The sequence below is a fragment of the Zootoca vivipara genome, chromosome 11, assembly GCF_965207765.1.
Source record: "Zootoca vivipara chromosome 11, rZooViv2.hap1.1, whole genome shotgun sequence".
NCBI classification, from domain to species: Eukaryota; Metazoa; Chordata; class Lepidosauria; order Squamata; family Lacertidae; genus Zootoca; species Zootoca vivipara.
The window spans coordinates 38457961-38479557 of record NC_142594.1 but is presented as its reverse complement, the minus strand read 5'-3'; the positions used below and the strand labels follow the sequence as shown (position 1 = coordinate 38479557).

At 42.8% G+C, this 21597-nt stretch overlaps 1 protein-coding gene across 6 annotated transcripts; it reads right to left on the bottom strand.

Annotated features, from left to right (window-relative positions):
* Positions 1 to 562: 562 nt before the first annotated feature.
* PDSS1 (decaprenyl diphosphate synthase subunit 1) lies at positions 563 to 21591 on the bottom strand. 6 transcript variants are annotated; one of them, XM_088653992.1, is made up of 11 exons: positions 21381 to 21591; positions 14948 to 15492; positions 13236 to 13356; positions 12981 to 13111; positions 10966 to 11107; positions 7485 to 7596; positions 7282 to 7391; positions 3228 to 3308; positions 2535 to 2648; positions 2195 to 2275; positions 563 to 1039 (listed from the first exon to the last, which is right to left on the bottom strand). In XM_088653992.1, the coding sequence occupies exons 4-11, from the start codon at positions 13076 to 13078 to the stop codon at positions 899 to 901; spliced, it is 879 nt and encodes a 292-aa protein (XP_088510118.1). In that variant the 5' UTR covers positions 13079 to 13111; positions 13236 to 13356; positions 14948 to 15492; positions 21381 to 21591; the 3' UTR covers positions 563 to 898. The 6 variants fall into 6 exon arrangements, with proteins under 6 accessions (XP_088510118.1, XP_034985367.2, XP_088510117.1 ...); XM_035129476.3 differs by having other exon boundaries at positions 15428 to 15492; XM_088653991.1 differs by lacking the exon at positions 13236 to 13356 and having other exon boundaries at positions 15428 to 15492.
* Positions 21592 to 21597: the final 6 nt, after the last annotated feature.

Sequence of the window (21597 nt, the reverse complement as noted above, 5' to 3'; positions counted from 1 at the left end):
AAGCAACACGTGCACTTTGACACCTCCATTTTGAGCACAACGTCAGGTGACTTTTTTTGGTCTCTTTTGTACAAAACTTGTATTACTTAGATAATCTAAGGCAGATTATGATTTAGTAAGGGTTTTTTTTTTTACTGTATGTAGTAAAGATTTATTTGGACTGAACCGTCTTAATGGGTATTAAAATTAAATGATGAAAGAGCAGGTGTACTGGCTGTTCGAGTGGTTACAGTTGTTTTCTAGTGTGGCATTAAATACTGAAGCATCCCTTGCCGCCTTACCTTAAACAAACCTAACTATATTAAATGCTTTCTTGCCTTTTCCTAATTGTTAATCTGTTATTTCTGAGATCAGTTAGCAATCCGTAAAAACTATCTGTATTCCCTTTATAAATTGGAAATCTTAAAATTGTATATAACCTGTTTATTTACAAAAAATGTGGTCTTTTTATAATAAACCATACTCCTTTAATATTCTTGGTACTCTGAAACTAATAGGCAATTAGATCATTCTTAAAGTATCTTTCTTATACTCCCAGCACACACCAAGGAGTTTGCAAAAGTGATTTTCAACACATTGATTGTATTTATTCATTGTGGCCTTGGGTGTCAATATTGAACGATGTAAACAGTGCCCATGACAAAAACAAGACCCCCCCCATTAAAAATACAGGCACAAGGCATTGCTACCAGTTTAACAGATTGATCTTGTTTCATCATTTTTGTATGGCTTCCTTCAATAAAACATTTTTACTTCATAAACCTAGTTATATTTATTTCAGTGAGGAGAACTTAAATTTTGGTAACTGCACTGGAAGCAAGCCAAGATATTCCACCACGTAGCTTTAGGCACAGTCTGGTAAATATCTCCTTCATTACAACTCATTCTGGCAGCTGTGTCATTTGTCTCGGGCGATGACTATTTCTGCTAGTTGAATGAGGGCATCTCTTTCAGGGGATGGTCTGAGCTTGCTGATTTCTCTCATTGCTTTATGGCAGTAGCGCTGGGCGAGGTAGGTTGTTTGCTGCACACCATGACTCTAAAAAAGAAAAGAAAAACACCCAAAGACTTTTAAGTAGAGAAGTTAGGAGGCCATTGCATATTTCTTGCTTCCTCTTTTCTGTCAGATTTTGAAATTGATTCTATAACAAATGTTAGCAAAGGTGTTTTTAGAACTGTCCCAAACCACCGTTCTACAGAGCTCAAGGGCTCAATGCTAGGGATTGAATCTGGGACCTTTTACAGCTCCAGAACCAACTGGGAGAAACCCGCTACCAGCAAGCCTGGAGAGCCACTGTAGACAATGTTAAGTTAGATCAGTGTTTCTCAACCACTGTTCCGCGGCACACTAGTGTGCCGCGAGATGTTGCCTGGTGTGCCGTGGGAGAATTACTTTATATATAGTCAATATAGGCACAGAGTTAATTTTTTAAACATTTTCTAATGGTGGTGTGCCTCGTGATTTTTTTCATGAAACAAGTGTGCCTTTGCCCAAAAAACGTTGAGAAACACTGAGTTAGATAGACCAGTGGTCAGACTTGGCATAAGGCAGCTTTTCTATGCTGCAAGCAGTTTAAAAGCTGAGGGACAAGCAAATACGCTGTCTGCCTTTGATAAATGTTTGAATGCGCTCGACTACCTCTACACTCCTCCAAGGTGGTTATCTGTACTTAAAGCTTCAAGTAATACATCTAGATTACAACAGAGCTGAGTGCACTGGAAAGGAGAAGCACAAAAACTAATTTACACTAATGCTTACTGGACAGAATGTATCATGCTCACATTTTCTGTATTAAGTGTTCAGCTTGGGTGAGCAGGTCCTGTTCTCCATAGGAGGTTAATGGTGAAAGTCTGTTCTTGCAAACAGTCACCTTATGGAAATATTTATACCCTGCTCAAGATACCTTACAACAAATATTATAACAGGGGGCTTACTAAAACTTCTGAAGTTCGTGTTTCAGTTGTTGGAGAAAACCACACATCTCATTGATAGGTGATACCCAATATAAATTTGCTTTGTAAAATGAAGTGTTAAGAGTAAAGGCTAGAATCCTACATCAGGGCTTCAAAAATAACCATAAAACTTAATGCCAGATGAATTCCTATTAATAAATCTATTGTACTGAACGTTATTGTCTAGCAATATTAGATACATGTATGAGCTAGTGTTTATTTTAGTCTGGTCTTGTCTTACCTGTAATACATACTCCCGGGCACGTTCAGTGTCTCCTGGCAAACTGAATCGTCTCATTATCATGGCATTAATTTCTGGAAACTGAGAAGGAGAAAAACATTAACTTCCTCCAAAATGCAAGAGCTTAGCAACCAATAGGAGAGATGAACTACCTATTATCTTTTCTCACCTATAAACATCTCACAAGCATTTTTATGAAAAGGCAGGCATACAGCTTGAACAAGGTAACATGAAGTGCTTCTACCGCTACTCATCCTTAAATTTCAATAATAGATCTCTCTCAAGTAGCCAGCAGTACAAGTTTAACTTGGGGTGAAGACAGTATATTTATTAATCCTACCTGCTGACAAGCAAATAAGACAGGACCAGTGGCTATACCAAGCTTAAGGTCTGCCGACGTTGGCTTTCCCAGCTGATCAGAACAGGATGTAAAATCCAGAACGTCATCTATCAACTGCAAACAAACAGACACACCTTGATTCCAGTTAACAAGGATCTTAAAAAGAATTAGTTCATAACAATTATAATAGTTGTATCTAGTTTTCAATTCTTTCCTGCCTGCTGAACAGGGGACAGTCTAAGCTTGCTGATCTTACTGCTTTATGGCACTGGCCCCGGTCATTTGTTGTCTCACAAGTCTAAAAGCTAGTTTCTTCGCCTATTTATTTCTTTAGTATCCCCATATACCAGAGATGTCAGACAGGTCAATCCCCAGATGATCTTGTTCGATCACAGGATCCCTATTGATCTGTGGCAGCGTTAAGCAATGGAGTGGAAGTCTCTCTCTCTCCTCCCCCCCGCCCCGGCTGCCATTGCTCTTTTCTTCCGTTGTTTGAAATGGGTATTTAGCCGCTGTGTCGTCGTTCTAGGTGAGCAATGTTTCCCCCCACCCAAAATAAAGCTAAGCTTTCCTCCCTAAAAAAAGCTCAACCACTTTGGCTCCCCCCACTTCATGGGTAGATCACTTCCAGAATTTTTACACTGGGAATAGATCGCAGTCTCTTGGGAGTTGGACGTGCCTGCTGTATACTACCTGAAATGCTATCCCGATGTTTCTTCCATATTGGAATGCAATCTCATGCACCTCTGGATCAGGGCAGCCTAGAATGGAAACCTGAAGGGGAAACACAGAAGAATTCTGTCATTAGTATGCACTGTTTGTATATGCATCACATTAATAGTAAACAACTGAAGAGAAAAGACAGGCTTCATTAGCTGCACTGTTGACCATCCCCGGTCCCTGTTTATACATCCAGGCACGTACAAACTAGACCTATTTAAAAGAACACAAGGCCCATCTGAACTTGTTGTTTAGTCGTTTAGTCGTGTCCGACTCTTCGTGACCCCATGGACCATAGCACGCCAGGCACTCCTGTCTTGCACTGCCTCCCGCAGTTTGGTCAAACTCATGTTCGTAGCTTCGAGAACACTGTCCAACCATCTTGTCCTCTGTCGTCCCCTTCTCCTTGTGCCCTCCATCTTTCCCAGCATCAAGGTCTTTTCCAAGGATTCTTCTCTTCTCATGAGGTGGCCAAAGTATTGGAGCCTCAGCTTCACGATCTGTCCTTCCAGGGAGCACTCAGGGCTGATTTCCTTAAGAATGGATAGGTTTGATCTTCTAGCAGTCCATGGGACTCTCAAGAGTCTCCTCCAGCACCATAATTCAAAAGCATCAATTCTTCGGCGATCAGCCTTCTTTATGGTCCAGCTCTCACTTCCATATATCACTACTGGGAAAACCATAGCTTTAACTATACGGACCTTTGTCGGCAAGGTGATGTCTCTGCTTTTTAAGATGCTGTCTAGGTTTGTCATTGCTTTTCTCCCAAGAAGCAGACGTCTTTTAATTTCGTGACTGCTGTCACCATCTGCAGTGATCAAGGAGCCCAAGAAGGTAAAATCTCTCACTGCCTCCATTTCTTCCCCTTCTATTTGCCAGGTGATGGGACCAGTGGCCATGATCTTGGTTTTTTTGATGTTGAGCTTCAGACCATATTTTGCGCTCTCCTCTTTCACCCTCATTAAAAGGTTCTTTAATTCCTCCTCACTTTCTGCCATCAAGGTTGTGTCATCTGCATATCTGAGGTTGTTGATATTTCTTCCGGCAATCTTAATTCCGGCTTGGGATTCATCTAGTCCAGCCTTTCGCATGATGAATTCTGCATATAAGTTAAATAAGCAGGGAGACAATATACAACCTTGTCGTACTCCTTTCCCAATTTTGAACCAATCAGTTGTTCCATATCCAGTTCTAACTGTAGCTTCTTGTCCCACATAGAGATTTCTCAGGAGACAGATGAGGTGATCAGGCACTCCCATTTCTTTAAGAACTTGCCATAGTTTGCTGTGGTCGACACAGTCAAAGGCTTTTGCATAGTCAATGAAGCAGAAGTAGACGTTTTTCTGGAACTCTCTAGCTTTCTCCATAATCCAGCGCATGTTTGCTATTTGGTCTCTGGTTCCTCTGCCCTTTCGAAATCCAGCTTGCACTTCTGGGAGTTCTCGATCCACATACTGCCTAAGCCTGCCTTGTAGAATTTTAAGCATAACCTTGCTAGCGTGTGAAATGAGCGCAATTGTGCGGTAGTTGGAACTACAGCATCATATATATATATATATATATATATATATATATATATATATATATATATATATATATATGAATTTAGATTGGATATATCAAATATTCATTATGGCCAAACTTCACTGCATGCACAGGGCTTGGAGTCTCCAAGATACAGAATGATGGGCTGCAAACTGATTGTTTGCTAATTACTAATGCAATGGCAGCCATGTCATATGAGGCAACTCTGCTCCCAGCAATTGCCAGCAACTCGAAAGCAATTTCTTCTCCACAAAAAGGGCAGAGTTAAATTCACAAAACACAATGTAAAAAGTGGACACGACTGTCAAATAGGTGATTGTTACATGCAAAGTATGCCTGAGGCAGCCATTTTCTGCACTGAAGTTGCTACAAGCTGGTCTTCACAGTGTGTGAGTGAGTGAGTGAGTGAGAGAGAGAGAGATGCTATAGTGATCGTGTCTGATGTCCCTTGGGAAGCAGCATATTCAGAAGAAGAGGAGTTTGGATTTGATATCCCGCTTTATCACTACCCGAAGGAGTCTCAAAGCGGCTAACAATCTCCTTTCCGCTCCTCCCCCACAACAAACACTCTGTGAGGTGAGTGGGACTGAGAGACTTCAGAGAAGTGTGACTAGCCCAAGGTCACCCAGCAGCTGCATGTGGAGGGGCGGAGACGCAAACCCGGTTCACCAGATTACAAGTCTACCACTCTTAACCACTACACCACACTGGCAGACAGGTACACCATGTTAAATCCCACCCCCAATGCAAACAGTTGCATGAATTAACACATCTAGGACAAAGCACTGGACTAGGGTTGCACTATACATTTAAAGCAGTATTGGACCACTTTGAACAGTCATAGCTTCCCCCAAAGAATCCTGGGAACAAGGTTTCACTGTTACATCATTGGGAACTGCAGCTCTTGTGATGGGGACGGAGTACAGGGGCACTGTGACACTTGGCAGCATCATTTTCAATCAATCCCTTTCTTACTAATTCCCAATACTTGAACTTTTTCACAGCTGCTGCACAAGAGCTGATGTTTTCAATGAACTATCCACCACTCAATATCACTATCATGGTTATTCACTCCTTTGGGTACAGACCTCATCAATGCAGATAGGTGAAGTCAGGATTTTGTTCCAATGTGCACCACACTATACACTTAAACAACCCTGTTGTTGTTGTTGTTTAGTCGTTTAGTCGTGTCCGACTCTTCGTGACCCCATGGACCATAGCACACCAGGCACTCCTGTCTTGCACCGCCTCCCGCAGTTTTGTCAAACTCATGTTCGTAGCTTCGAGAACACTGTCCAACCATCTTGTCCTCTGACGTCCCCTTCTCCTAGTGCCCTCAATCTTTCCAAACATCAGGGTCTTTTCCAAGGATTCTTCTCTTCTCATGAGGTGGCCAAAGTATTGGAGCCTCAGCTTCACGATCTGTCCTTCCAGGGAGCACTCAGGGCTGATTTCCTTAAGAATGGATAGGTTTGATCTTCTTGCAGTCCATGGGACTCTCAAGAGTCTCCTCCAGCACCATAATTCAAAAGCATCAATTCTTCGGCGATCAGCCTTCTTTATGGTCCAGCTCTCACTTCCATACATCACTACTGGGAAAACCATAGCTTTAACTATACGGACCTTTGTCGGCAAGGTGATGTCTCTGCTTTTTAAGATGCTGTCTAGGTTTGTCATTGCTTTTCTCCCAAGAAGCAGGCGTCTTTTAATTTCGTGACTGCTGTCACCATCTGCAGTGATCAAGGAGCCCAAGAAGGTAAAATCTCTCACTGCCTCCATTTCTTCCCCTTCTATTTGCCAGTCATAGAACAACCCTAGAGGTCTGCTAATAGCAATAAGAATGAATAATACTAGGGAATTCTGCATCCTAGCTCAAGTGTCTCTAGTACAGTTTAAGCAACAGCACAAGTGAGTATCTGAAACCAATATGGAAATCAGCCATTGTGACAAAGGAAGAGCCAAACCAGGATTAAAAATGCAGCTTTATACCCATTGAAGTTTTGGCAATATATTATTTGGACGTTTTAAGCTGCAGTCCTAACCCCACCCACTTGGGAATAAGCCCCTCTGAATTCAACAGGACTCCTGTCTACTCAGAACTGCACTTTAAGTAAGGAAGTCTTCCAAAATAGATGCATAGAAAGAAAGATGCAACAAGGAATGGCATTACAACAAGGAATGGCAAAGTACAGCAGCCACCAATGACCAATGGCACTAGCCATCAAGACATAGTTTTTTTAAAAAAATATCCTCCTTTGACTCATTTCCTAACATTGTGAGACTGAGATGAGCAAAGAGTGCTGAGTTACTGATGTGCTTCACTCCTTCCAGCATGAGACACACTGGAGAGGCTTCCAGGATTTTGGGCCCCTTAAGCCTGAAGAGCTAGTAAGAGAAAGCAGTGAAAAGGCTGCGAAACCTCCCAAGTTTCCCACTGATGCGTCATGGTATATGAACAACAAGAAAGACGGAACGTACATACTGCTTTACAGCTGTTTGCTATAAGACTCGCAGTCTTCTTAAAGGTCTTTTCGAGGTAGTGAGCAAATCTCTCATTTTCGTTTTCTTTGGAACCCAACTGAAGAAATTCGCCTAAAAAAAGATGAAGAGTCCAACACTGTCATTCAACTGCTGCCTAGACAAAACGTCTCAGTTGCTTCTAGAGATGTTGTTTAAATGCCTTACCGTGCACCAGATCCTCAATCACACGCGTTATCACAGAAACAATGGTTGCGCTTCCAATACGTGCTAATGCTAAAGAGGCCGCAGAAAGGATGAAATCCCCAGCTAGGACTGCCTGGAAAAGAATAATTTGCTTTAAAAGAGAAACAGCATACACACAATAATGAAACTGTTGCCCCCCCCCCATCTTTAATGCAGCAGGAGGGTGGGGGAAAGAGAGAGGCGTTTTCAATTTACAGTCATTTTTGTTTGATTTATTTTTTTTCTCCAGATTTATTCAAAGGTATTCCCTTTACAGATACCTGAAGGAGAGTGAAGTCTTACCCTGGCACCAAAAAGATGTCAATGTCAGTGCCAAGAAGGCCTCAATAGCGAGAGCATTTCACAGGTGTGGGGGCCACCACTGAAAAGCCTCTCCATGTTGCTGCCACCTCTGAGCCTCTCTTGGCACTAGACAACTCTTGTAATATCCATCTATATTCTTGATGGGAGAAGCAGTCAGTCAGATGTTTTGGTCCCAAGCCATATAAGGCTATATAAAAGGGGAGGGGAACCTTTTCTGGGTAGTGGGCCAGATTGTTATCCCTGACAGGGCTGCCCCTGTCAATCACTATGATGGCAAGTGATGTGCTTTGAAGTCCCAATTGTTGGGACCTTCAATGCTGTTTAAAAGACTTCTGCTATTGGAAAGGGCTTTCAGACTACACTCCTGTTTGATCCTCTGGAAGCTCAAATGGGAGCGGGTGCGGGGAGGGGAACTGTCTTGACAATCCTTTGAAAAGGCAGCTGTTTTTCCTCAGGTGATCAGGAGGACAGAGAAAAAAAACTGGCCTTCTGGAGGACCGGCTACTCGCAAGGAATCCCCTGCATAGCTGATCCTTTTAAAAGGTAGCTGCTTCCCAAAGGGATGCTTTCTTTGGCTGCCCATGCCTGTTCCCAGGACGGGAATGGACAGGCACACAGTGATACTAAGTTCCTTGGAGGCTGCTGCACGCTGCTTTTTCAACTTCCAATTTCAAAAGTTCAAAGAGCAATGCTAGGCAAAGGAAGCGGTTTCGACAGACTCTTGCCACCCATCAGCAGAGGAACAATCAGGAGCCTACTTGAAGCTTCTGATAGTTCCTTTTAAACCATGCCCTTATCTGTCCTAATAAGGTGAGGGTGCCTTCCCCCAAAGAGTCTGGCAGGCTGACGAAGCCTGAGGGGAAGCCTGATGTACCAAGATTGGTCAGCAGGCCAGAGGTTCCCCACTGCTGCTTCATAGGTTAAAACTAGCACTTTGAATTGGGTCCAAAAAAGGTGTAAGCAGCAGCTGCAGTTGTACCGATACTGGTGTAATATGGTCCACCTCATCAGCAGCCTGGCAACTGCCCTCTGCACATAGCTGCCAAGTTATCCCTTTTTTAAGGGAAATTCCCTTATGCTGAATAGGCTTCCTCGTGAGAAAAGGGAAAACTTGGCAGCTGCATGCCTCTACACCATCTGCGGTTTCCAAACAGCCTTCAAGGGCAACCCTGTGCCCAGTGCTTTGTGGCAATTAACCTAGAGATTACCACAGCATAGGTCACTGGAGCCAAGCTATTCCTGTCTAGATATGGGTATAGATGGGCCACCAGTAGAAGGTACCTCACGCCACAATGGCTGCTCAAGGGACAGAATAGATCCTCCAAGCCAGGAGTCTGCTATTATGCTTGCTAGCAGTGTAAAGAGAGGTCAGCTCAGCTGCTACATATGATGATTTTATTATTTATTTGAAAAGCCATCCTGCCCTTTCTCCCAAAGGAGCCCAGAGCAGCAGACAAAAAAACCAATACAAGCATTTAATAAAAAAGAAACAATAAAATATCCCCAACAGCTAAATAATTCCAAGGCTGCCACGAACAATAACTTTCAGCCATCATATTTATTACTTGAAATGCCAAGTACAGCTTTTAATTGTACAGACCAATATTATTTTCCACGGCTGCTTTCGCTTACGGAGGTTGAAGGACAGGGCTAAGTCCATATCCTTCTCATGCCTCCAAACCAGCTGAGTTGCATGCAGATGAGGAGGCCCAGCCCAGCCAGATCAACAGGTGTGCTTACCAAGTCAATGGGGCCTGAAAGAGCATCAGTGTCAGTTACGCACATGAAGAGCCATTGCTGGATTAGAGCAAATTGGAACCAGCAGGTGCACCATTAAGATGCTCCTATTTCCCACTGGATATCAGGGAAGATTGTGACACAAACACAGCAAGATCTCGGCTCAAAGAACCCCTTTCATTAACCTAAAGTCTGCTCCAGCTGACACACACATATCTGAACTGCCCTTCCTGCTCTGTTATCTTGTCTCATCTCCCCACTACTACTGCAATTCGCACCCATATTCTAGCTCACATGTTCTTTCAAGAATTCAAGGAAAGTGGAAGAGGTGAGTGGGCAGCAGGGCTGTAACAAACTGGGGCCAAAAGACAAAGGGTGGGGAGGACATTCTGCAGAAGAAGGTGCTGGATCAGGCATGGTCAATGTGGTGCCCTCCAGATGTTGGTGGACCACAGTTTCCATCACCCTTGATCACTGGCCATCTTTTCTGGCCACTGGGAGTTACAGTCCAACAACATCTGGAGGGCACTGTGTTGGCCACCCCTGGATAAATTGGTTTTTTTTCTAATCACTCCACCCACAAGATAAGGAAAGGGGAAGCAACACTCCAAGAATTCAAGGTATTTGCCTAGACGGGTTATCTTATCAGCTTCTCTTCAGATAATTTCCTGTTTTTCCAGCCTTCTGCTAAACCTGCTTCTTGGGACTAATTCAAAGATTCCATTTTCAGGAAAGTATGATGGGGCACCTCTTACACACACACACCCGAATAAGTGTCAAAAGGTCCTGGGAGAATATCTCAAACTATGCTGTAAAATATTTAAGCTTGGTTAGAACTACTGCTGTGTTTGTCTCAGAGAATGATCATATCCACATTATTGCTTGGGCTCTACCCAATAAAAGTTAAGCATTTTGACGTCCCATTGATCTCAATGAGATAGTGAGAGGCATGTGCTTAAATATCTCCAATTGGAATGAATGGGAGCAAACAGGCTTAAAGTGCTTAACTCTCTGTAGAAAGTTAATAGCTCTGAATGTGACCTTTTATATGATCAGCTTTTGTTGGCAAATTAGGAAGCAGGCCTTCGGGTGCAAGGAACACTTTTGCCACTTCATTTCAGGAAGTGCTCAACTTTTGGCTAGACTATGCTGTATGCAGAACAAACGTATTTAATTTTGCATGTCAAATGTTCTGTGCAATTCAAAAGCATGCAAGCAATTAACAAACTGTTGCAAATAAAAAACACCCGTAATTATTTAATCTTAAAAGCAATAGGTAAAACCTGCCTCGTTTGCTTTAGTCATTCTCACAGCCTGTATACTTTACCTACAGCTTCCCATGTAAACATGCCTCCAAATCCAAAAAATAAATAAATCACTGCATTACTACAAACACACTCACCTTCCTTTCCCCCCAAATTTGATTGACTGTTTGTTTTCCTCTCCGTGAATTTGCATCATCAATAACATCATCGTGAAGGAGAGTAGCTGTATGGATCATTTCTGCAATTACTGCTATAGAACGCTGGCTTGCCTGTACTTCCCTAAAATCGGAGTGAAAGAGACAGCGGAAGCTGAGCAAACCAAGCACGCTAGGACCCCTTCACCAGCTCAGGAAAATGCAGTTTTGGATAGCAATGACTTGTTCTGCATTTGTGACAAATAGTTTGAAATTCAGTGTCTCTGTAGTTCACTTCCTCATCCAAACTTAATCCAATTCTTCTCCAGCGGCATCAGTCAGTTGGTTTTTATAAACAGGTATGGGGAAGTCAAAAGTTATTATGATTACCATCATCATCATCATCATCATCATCTTCGGACCACCTTCCTTACAGACTGTCTTGGGTGTTAAGATCAGCAGAGGGGCCCCTGCCCTAAGAATTCTTTTTTGGGGGGTGGCCCAGGAGAGCATTCCTTCCCTATAGAAGGGCACCTGGGTAATAAATTAATAATAATTTACAGAAGTACACAGCGGTGCAGGAAAAACGCATGAAGAGAAATTATTCCCTCTTATACGGAACGCAAGAACTTGGTTAGCTAATGAAGCAAACTTGAAATTATTTATTCGTAAAACACAGGAAAACAGTTTTTCACAGAAGGTTGGGCTGGCCACTAAGCTAGCTTTTAAAAGGGATTATACATACCAGCCTTCCTCAACCTGGTGCCCTCCCATAGCTGCCAAGTTTTCCCTTTTCTCGCGAGGAAGCCTATTCAGCATAAGGGAAAATCCCTGTAAAAAAGGGATAACTTGGCAGCTATGTGCCCTCCAGATATTTTTAATGACCACTTCCATTAGCCTCAGCTAGCATGGCCATTTGGGCTGGGGCTGGGGGTTGCAGTCCAAAACTTTGGAGAGCACCAGGCTGGGGAAGACTGAGACAGAATATATTGTCGAATATTAGCGATGGAAGCAAAAAATGGAGCTCTCATTGTTCCATGGCAATATGCCTCCAGGTGACAGGAGCAAAGAGGCAGCTATCTCCATCAACCTCTGCTAAAAGTTTCCCTGCAGAAACAGAACCCAGTGCCAGATTATTTAAAAACCCACTTCGAACATTTTGTCAGTGAAATTTAAAACACTTGGCCAGTGAATTTCCCAGAGCACCAACGGCATCACTAAGGGGACAAGATATTAACTTGTCCCACTGAACCCCCCCCCCCCAAACAAAAAACCAAACCAAACAAAAACAAAGCAAATACCTTTCTATAGCCAAAAGCTATAAAGTGGGCATCAAGTCAGCCTGTGGCTGCGATCCTTACCCCACTTACCTGGGAGAGTAAGCCCTGCTGAATTCTACAGGACTTACTCCCAAGTTGACATGGTTAGGACAGCACTGGAAGGGCTAAGTTTTATTCAGAGAGGACCCATTGAAACTAACGAACATGATTAAGTTGGGTCTATTACTTACAGTAGGTTCACTCCGAGCAATACCACCGTAAATCCCACACTTCCTTTCCTTGCCATCCGGCCACTTTAGACTCACCTGGAGCTGTGCCTGCTGCTCCTTCCCTTGATTTTTATACCAGTTTCCTAATGCGTCACATATGAGTGTGCCAAAAAACACTGGGAGCAACTGCTCTGCCACACTACAATTTGGTGCAAAGGTTCCCACATACTATGCTCAATGCTGCGGACACTTGTGCCAACAACTCCAGATATTTATATATTGGGCTAATGAAATTCTGGCCTTTTCCTGGCTTGTTTTTAGAATGAAATTGAGGGGCAGAAGGGCGACAATGGCATCCTTTGCAATGCTGTGTACAGTTTGGGAAAGATATTGAAAAAAGCATAAATTATGCAGTTGCAAACATGCTGCTTAACTCCTGCTGTTATTGCTAGCAAGTGAATTTTTTTTTTGAGACAAGGAAGCTGGATTTGAAATTGTAAGAGTTTAAAAATAAAGGTTAGGTAATTACCCGGAGTTATTATGATGAATATTGCACGCTCTAGCCATTAGCACCACAATCATTGGTCGAAAAGCCTTCCCTTTGCCATCAAAGTAATATTCACACATTTCTTTCAGTTCTGTAGTAGATACCCATAATTCCTGTAAACAAACAAAAATGCAGTTTTAAAGTTGAGCAGTAAGACTAGAAATAGGTTGATGCAATGTTATGTTATGCCTCTTTGGAAGAGAGATCCATTACAGCCCTTCACCAAAGAGCCCTTACCTTTTTAATATCTTCATAGAGATTATTCAAGTCTTTCCTTCCCAGTTTAAAAGGATCCTTATATTTTTCATCACTAACTGCTGTACCACAGCTGTGCAATTGCAGCGTTGTGTGGTGAAACCTGGCGATAGTATTATTTGAAAGAATTTAGAAAGCTAAAATACAGGTTGGATTTGTGTTTCATTTTACAGAGCATACAAAATACTGGCCTGATTTGCATGTTGTGCTAAGCCAAAGCTAAAGCAGAATTTATTAAACAAACCATGCTTAAAATCACAAGAGTTTGGTTTCTTTCTCTCCCCGCCCCCGGCCCACTTCTCACCTACTTTGTACTTACCACCCTATATCCCAAAAGCCTTTGCAGCACCTTGTACTGGTGTTCATGTCTCCATGCCCCTTCCTACTAGACAGCTGCAAGAGCAGAGGTAGGGAAATTGTCCCCGAGTTCTGTGCCTGCTCTCATCCATAACAGATTCCCACCCAAAGTTCTCAGTGGTTTCTTAAACCTTTCTTAAACTTTTATTCCTGCACCTGCCAGTTCACCTCAACGACACTGTTACGTTACCCCATCACTCCTCTCCTTAGATGGTACTTAAATTAGTCACTGAACTTAATGGGGTTCACTTCTGAGTAGACAAATGCTGTAATGTGGATATAGGAGAGGGCAGGAAAGAAAATGGTGTTTTGAAATGGGGGGGGGGGGATAATCCCCTAATTGGCTGCTGGTGAGGAGAGAGCGCAAGATAAATTTGTTGAGGGCGGATTGGCATACTGTATGTATTTTAACAAGCTGAAGTTTTCGCTGAAATATTTTTTCTTACTTTCAGAACATTTCTACAAGCTCCTTTAGACAGCTGTAACCTGTAAAATGCTATCAACAGGCTTTCGAACAGTAAAAATTTGAGCTTCGCAGCAAAGGTGGGGCAGGACAAAACAGAGGTCTCATTTAAGATTTCATCTGCACTATGTGCTAGAGCTATGGCGTGATAGTTTTTTTTTGTGTGTGTACACATAATTACAATAAAAATAGCACAGCTATTTCATTAAAAGCAGTCAGTTTCCAAACATCTAGTTTGGTGGTCAAAAGATATGGATTTATTGTCTTGCTTTATTACACCCTACACCATAATTGGTAATTATAGACCAATGAATATTTGCTGCAATCAAGGCACTCAATATGTTATTGAATATCTGGTACCACTCTAGTTCATTTTGTTTATGTGGAACTTGTGCACGCAAGCAAGCCTATTTGAGCTTATGGTACAGGAGCAGTGGACCCATGTTGCACCCACACACTAATCTTGTGGCAAATGCGGAAGAATTCTTGCAGCAGCTTGTTCCCAATAATTCAAACAGTATTCAGAAGAGGACAGCTGGGCAATAAATCTCAGGAACATGAATACAGCTTGTACTCTGTCACCCAGAAGTGAAGCCATGTTTGGAGCACACAACTAGGTATGCAGAAAGACTTGCTGTGCACTTAAGAAATGTGGTGTCTTCGGAAAGATGTGTTTCAGAATGAGGTGAATACGAATACTGCAAGTGGCGCACTTAGTGGGGGCCTTCCCTTCAATATGTGACGCTGGGATAAGAATCCCTACCAATCAGTAGCTGAGCCAGGGAAACTTCCTTCTTTTGATTCTTAAGTGACACATTTTACCTCAATCTATGTATTGTTTCAACTTAAGGAGCATGCTATTGGCCTGACATACCTACTGCACTTATTTACTACATCTTGCCACTGGTTCTTCAGCTTCCACTTAAAAACAGGAGTAAAGTTGCTTGGTGAAGCTTTTATATGTTCAAAGACAAGGTGGGTTGCTATCCTAGCAGACTTGTGCAGGAGGTCCTTTTAATAGAATATGCTCCAAAATCCAGCCCAAAGACGTTACAACATGCAAGGAGGAATTCAAAATCAAATCAGTGTTATGAAATAGAAGACGAGCACTTAAACTATTAGTGTTGTCGTATAACACAAAGGGGAAGAGAGAATAGCTTGATCCCATACCAGTTAGTTTATTGAATGTATAAATTGCTTCCCTGAACCTGCTTTGGTTCTATAGTATCAATTTACGGCATTATATAGATCATGATAGCACCCATAACTGTAGGACTTCTAAAAATATTCACCCAGGTTACCTAAAACACACTCCTATATATGGTGCAATACAATGACAAGGTCTTCAACTTACCTGCAAAATATACTACGAATTTTTAAAATGGATAGAGCTGAACTTCTCCCAAGAAAATCAGGTCTCTGTCAAAAGGAAAAAAAGAAATGAAACAGAAGTGAGCATTCATTTACAAGCCACATTTCACATAACTTATATTTTAGCTGAGTATTTATATTCTGCCTTCTAGTGTAAATACACTACTTAGGACATCTTACAGCATTCTAAATTATAATTTCATTAAAACAATGCAGAACAATTCCAAAAAGACAGTGCCAACAGTTAAAAGAATTGTAAGACCATTTTCTAACTTGCAAGAGCCTGTTGGAAGAAAATGGTTTTAACTGAACTGCAAGGTGTTCCATAGTCTGGGTGCAACCACTGAGAAGGCCCCTTCTCTTGTCCCACTCAGCTGTGCTTCCACCCTTGTGGTTGTGGATTCAGAAAAGACCCTCTCCTTCTGATTTTAGGATTGAGGTTTTTTCAGCCCCAAGACCTCTAATCGTTTGTTTTACCAGATAAAACGCCAGTGAGCAGAGCTTACCCATTTAAAGTTTGAGAAAAGGTTGAGACAATCTTAGGGAGTATCCAGGACAGTATGGGAGGAAACAATCCCAGGACTTACCGTAAGTCATTTAGGGCTTTAAAGATAATGACCAAACACTTTGAAATATGCCTGAAAGCAAGCAGTGGTACTACAGTGGTACCTCGGTTTAAGTACACAATTGGTTCCGGAAGTCTGTACTTAACCTGAAGCGTACTTAACCTGAAGTATGAGTGTAATTGGTTCTGGAAGTCCGTACTTAACCTGAAGCGAACTTTCCCATTGAAAGTAATGGAAAGTGGATTAATCCTTTACAGACGGGTCCGCGGAGTACTTAAACTGAAAGTACTCAAACCGAAGCGTACTTGAACCGAGATATGACTGTACTGCAACTGTCACAGGATAGGTGCAATGTGATTATGTGGGTGAGAACCTGCCAACATGTTTGTAGCTGCATTCTGGGTGAACAGAAGCTTCTGTAGCAAGGATTGTTGAAAGTTAGCCCCATGTAGAGTGAGTTGCATTAATTCAACCTACATGCAACCAAGGCAAGTGGTAATGTTGTCTTGTTTCCAAGGCTGCATTAATACGTACCGTGCAAACAAGACAGCAATAGTTACTAGCCTGTCTGCCCATACATGTTATATATACCTCAAAACCTAAAACAGACAACCACATACAAACTAACCTTATTGAACTCTATTACACCTTAATTCTTACAACATTTCCTCCTGTAGGGAAAGTGTTATAAAACAAAACCATAAAGTTTTGCAATTCCTTCCCTAAACTACTTTAAACTAGTTTAAGTCCACACCTCTTTTTTCTGATGCAAAGTGGTTTCTTATGAAACTAATCTGAAAGCTGTTACACAAGCTCTGAGGTGGCCCAAGCCTTCTCCAGACAAGTGCATGGGATCATCCATAGAATCATAGAATCATAGAATCATAGAGTTGGAAGAGACCACAAGGGCCATCCAGTCCAACCCCCTGCCAAGCAGGAAACACCATCAAAGCATTCCTGACAGATGGCTGTCAAGCCTCTGCTTAAAGACCTCCAAAGAAGGAGACTCCACCACACTCCTTGGCAGCAAATTCCACTGCCGAACAGCTCTTACTGTCAGGAAGTTCTTCCTAATGTTTAGGTGGAATTTTCTTTATTGTAGTTTGAATCCGTTGCTCCGTGTCCGCTTCTCTGGAGCAGCAGAAAACAATCTTTCTCCCTCCTCTATATGACATCCTTTTATATATTTGAACATGGCTATCATATCACCCCTTAACCTTCTCTTCTCCAGGCTAAACATACCCAGCTCCCTAAGCCGTTCCTCATAAGGTATCGTTTCCAGGCCTTTGACCATTTTGGTTGCCCTCCTCTGGACACGTTCCAGCTTGTCAATATCCTTCTTGAACTATGGTGCCCAGAATTGGACACAGTACTCCAGGTGAGGTCTGACCAGAGCAGAATACAGTGGTACTATTACTTCCCTTGAAGAGATTACCATCCAGAGCAGGGTGGTTCAACTAATGGCCCTCATGGCCTTTTTTAAGCGACCCTCAGCAACAAGCTCTCATGCTGCCTTCCTAAAGCCAGATAAGTGAGGCGCCAGGCTTTGGGAAGGAGGTGTGAGGGCTCTGATAGGGTCCTAGAGTCCTCCTTCCACCTTCCCAAAGCCTAGTTAGCACATTCCCATCTTTGGGAAGGAGGTAGGAAGGCTATAGGACCCTGACAGAGCCTCACAACTGCTTCCCAAAGCCGGACGCCTTGCTTAGCTGGCTTTGGGAGGGCAGTGCAAAGGCTAGGGGGGAATGTGTGTCAAACCGCAGCCTCGCTCCCCACCCTACCAAGGCAGCATGAAACCTGCAGGTTCTGTGTCAAAGGACCCACTTGGTATGAACAGTTGGGCCGCCCTGATCTAGAGCAGGCCCTTTTGCACACTGAGGTGCTAGAACATCCTTCCAGCTTTGCTGTCAGCCTTTGGTAGCAAGCAGCTTCATTTCAGAGGGCACTTGGGATTATGACCTGCTGTATTGGGGGCTTTTTCTTCTGTATTATTGTTAATTTGCTGTTTGTGGCTTGTTTAGATTTATACCTTTAATTAATATATTTAGCTCTTTTATGTTACTAGCTGCTGCCAAGTTCCTTTGCAGAAAAGGCAGGATATTCATGTTAACAATTTTTTAAAAGTACAGTAGAGGCATGTTCTTGTGTACTCAAGGTTAAGTTAAAAAATTATCTAAAGCAGCCATTAGAATTGGCTTTGGGAACCTCAGGGCCTCCAAATATTGAAGACTACAACCCCATCATTCCTGACATGTTGTATGGGGGCTAAAGAGACTTGGAGGCCAAACACATCTGGAGGGCCACAGGTTCCCCATCCCTGCTTTAGAACCATGGGCTCCCCAAAGATTCTTTTAAGGTAGATGCTTGGAGATCTTGGGAACAATCACTTAGAACCATTCTGCACAATCCTAAAAGCCATCTCCTATTCATAACATCAGCAACATAACTGACATTCAACCAGGGGTTCATATGTTTGAACCAAACAGGAAACTATGAAGTATAAGAGTAAAACGTAGAAAACTAAGAGCATGAAGTTAACAGCCTGTACGACAATAAAGGAGAATATGTTGAAAATGGTCTACAGGTGGCACCTAACACCTGAGAAATTAAATAAGATTTACAAGACGGGTTCCAATAGATGCTGGAAGTGTCAGGAGAAGATTGGCACTTTCATGCACTGCTGGTGGCATTGCAAAAAGATACAAGAGTTCTGGAACAAAATTTATGAAAAATTAAAAAGCATTTTACAAATAACATTTGGGGAAAAACCAGAATTATTTTTATTGAGCATGTTACCAGAAAATATACCAAAGGACAGGAAGAATATAATATTGTATGCAGGAGCGGCAGCAAGGATCGTAATAGCCCAGAAATGGAAAGGAACGGAGGTGCCAACTGTCTAAGATTGGCTAATCAAATTAGTAGAATATATGAATTTAGATAAGATGATGGCGGCCATAAGAAACACACCAAAACAGAGAGTACAAAAGGAGTGGAAGTTAGTGGAAGAACATTTGAAGAAAGAAGGTATAAATAATAGATTAGTAGTTTGTCTAAATATGATTTAAATATCGTTTAAAGGGAAAATAAAGGAAAAGTAAGCTGAGAAGCGTGAAAAGCGGGGAAAATAAAATTTAAAAAACAGGGTATAATTAGAAATGGTTAGAAACGATATAACACTAATCGGAAGTATTTTGAATTTTTATTCTTTTTTTGTACCTTTATTCTTATCTCTATTTATCAGGTTTTTTGTTTTTGTTTTTTCATCAGTAAACTGATGGCACCAAGCTCTAAATCAGGCATCCCCAAACTGCGGCCCTCCAGATGTTTTGGCCTACAATTCCCATGTTCCCTAGCTAACAGGACCAGTGGTCGGGGAAGATGGGAACTGTAGTCCAAAACATCTGGAGGGCCGAAGTTTGGGGATGCCTGCTCTAAATCCTCATAGATTCCTACCTAGAAATTTTACATGGACAATTATCAGGACTGAGCTTTGAGCTCACACACTCTTCCTTCCCTCTCCCTTCCATGTGACCAAGAACAGTGCAGAAGCTTTAATCACTACTTTTGATTAACTTCTGTTTGTTGTGTTGCCTGGAATTGCAAATTATGGTTAACATAACTATGGTTTAACTATGGTTGGTTTCGAAAAGCCTACTTCAATCCATAGTTACTGAAGCTAGCTTGTTTACAGTTAAGGTTAACCACAGTTCTGGGTCAAAATGACACGTCACCTTGGGAACCTGTTGAAGGTCATGGTAAAACCAGTATTTATTTATTTATTTATTTATTTATTTAAATCAACAAGGTTACTATTTTTGCTATCGTGTCTTTGAAGTCTCACCTGAAAGTGTGGAACCTCATGCTCGCAAGGAAGGCTAATTACAGCCTTACAAAGAAAACCAAGAGTTGCCTTCCGAAATCTGCTGCCTGGCAAGTATCATGAACATCCCAGTCAGCTATGCTGCTTCTCTCTAAACAAAATTAAGAGCAAAAGAAGAGCTTGCTGGATCAGGCCAAAAAGGCCAATCTAGTCCTGCATCCTGTTCTCACATTGGCCAAGAAGACACCTCTAGGAAGCTAGCAAGGAGGACCCAAGGAACAAGTGGCATTCAGAGGCATGCTGCTTTCAACAGCGGAGGAAATACTGTAGTAATCAAGCTGGTAGTCAGTGATAGCCTTAGCCTCCATTATTTTGTCTAATCACTGAATTGTAGAGTTGGAAGGGACCCTGAGAGTTATCTAGTTCAACCCTTTGCAATGGAGGAATCTCAACTAAAGCATCCATGACAGATGGCCATCCAACCTCTTTTAAATCTTTTAAAGCCATCCAAGCTGGTGGCTATCTCAACAGCATAAATGATTGAAATAAAAGCATTCCTCAGAATTGTAGAACCATAGAGTTGGAAGGGGCCACGAGGATCATCGTGGTCTAGATTCATCTCTAGACCAACCCCTTGCAATCCAGGAATCTTTTGTCCAATGTAACGCTTGAACCCACAACCCTGAGATTAAGAGTCTCATGCTCTGCAGACTGAGCTATCCCCTCAAGTTTGTGCTCGCTTTTTAAACTCCCTACTCCTACCATTTCTCTTTAAAAAAAAACCAGCCCCATCTCTTTCCCAAGGTTTTGTGTACATGAAAATCCCATGCTGCCTCAACCCAAAATGCCCATCTTGTCAAGCATCAGTGACCAAAGTAGCCCAGAGCATAGAGGGCAAGAAAGCTACCCCATTGCCTTAAATATCTAGAGCCCTGGTTCGGGGCAATTTGATTTTTAAGGGGGGCAATTTGAGAATGAGTTATTTACGGTGAATGGCCTTTTAGGCTTCCTCCATGTGAACAGGAGTTCACTTTTTGAATAATGAGAATTACCGTACATGTCAAGGGGGGGGGGGGAATCAGGATTTTAGAGATGCTTAGGTGGGGCATGGCCAAAAAAAAGTTGTGCACCACTGCTCTAGAGAGAGAGGGGGATAGCCCTGAATATGCAAATGCAGTTTAGCCTCGCGTGGACAGTAGCCACGGACAGAAGCATCCTCCGGGGATTTGCCAAATCCCCTTGCAAAGCCCTCCAAGCCGGTGGCCATCATCCCTGTTCCTTCTCGCAGCAAATGCAGCAGGAAGTCCTTTTCCTCAGTCCTGAATTTACTGCGCATCATTTTATGGCGTGTGAGGAGGAGTGGAAAAAAACCACCACCACCAAAACCACCCCAATATTCCCCCTTTATTCCCCCGTCATTTTATGAACCCTGAAGCATCTTCTTTCCCTTCCCTGAACTTGAAAACGAAACAGCCCGGAGATCCCGCTAGCATTTCCTCACATTCATTCCGACGTGACCTCCATTCGCCCCGGCGCGCCGCCCGACTTACCGCCGCCTCCGCCTTCCACGCGGGCGCCGCCGGCCCCACAGCCCGCCGCTGCCTTCCGCCGCCGTTAGCCGAGGAGCCCAAGGCCCGCCCGGAACCGGCGAGCCACGCCGCCCGGGAAGAGCCGGCGCAGCGACAGCAGCAGCGGTGCCACCAGCCCAAGGCCATGGCCGCGTCGTCCTCGGCGCCAGGCCTGCTTCTCCCGCCGCTGCTCAAGGGC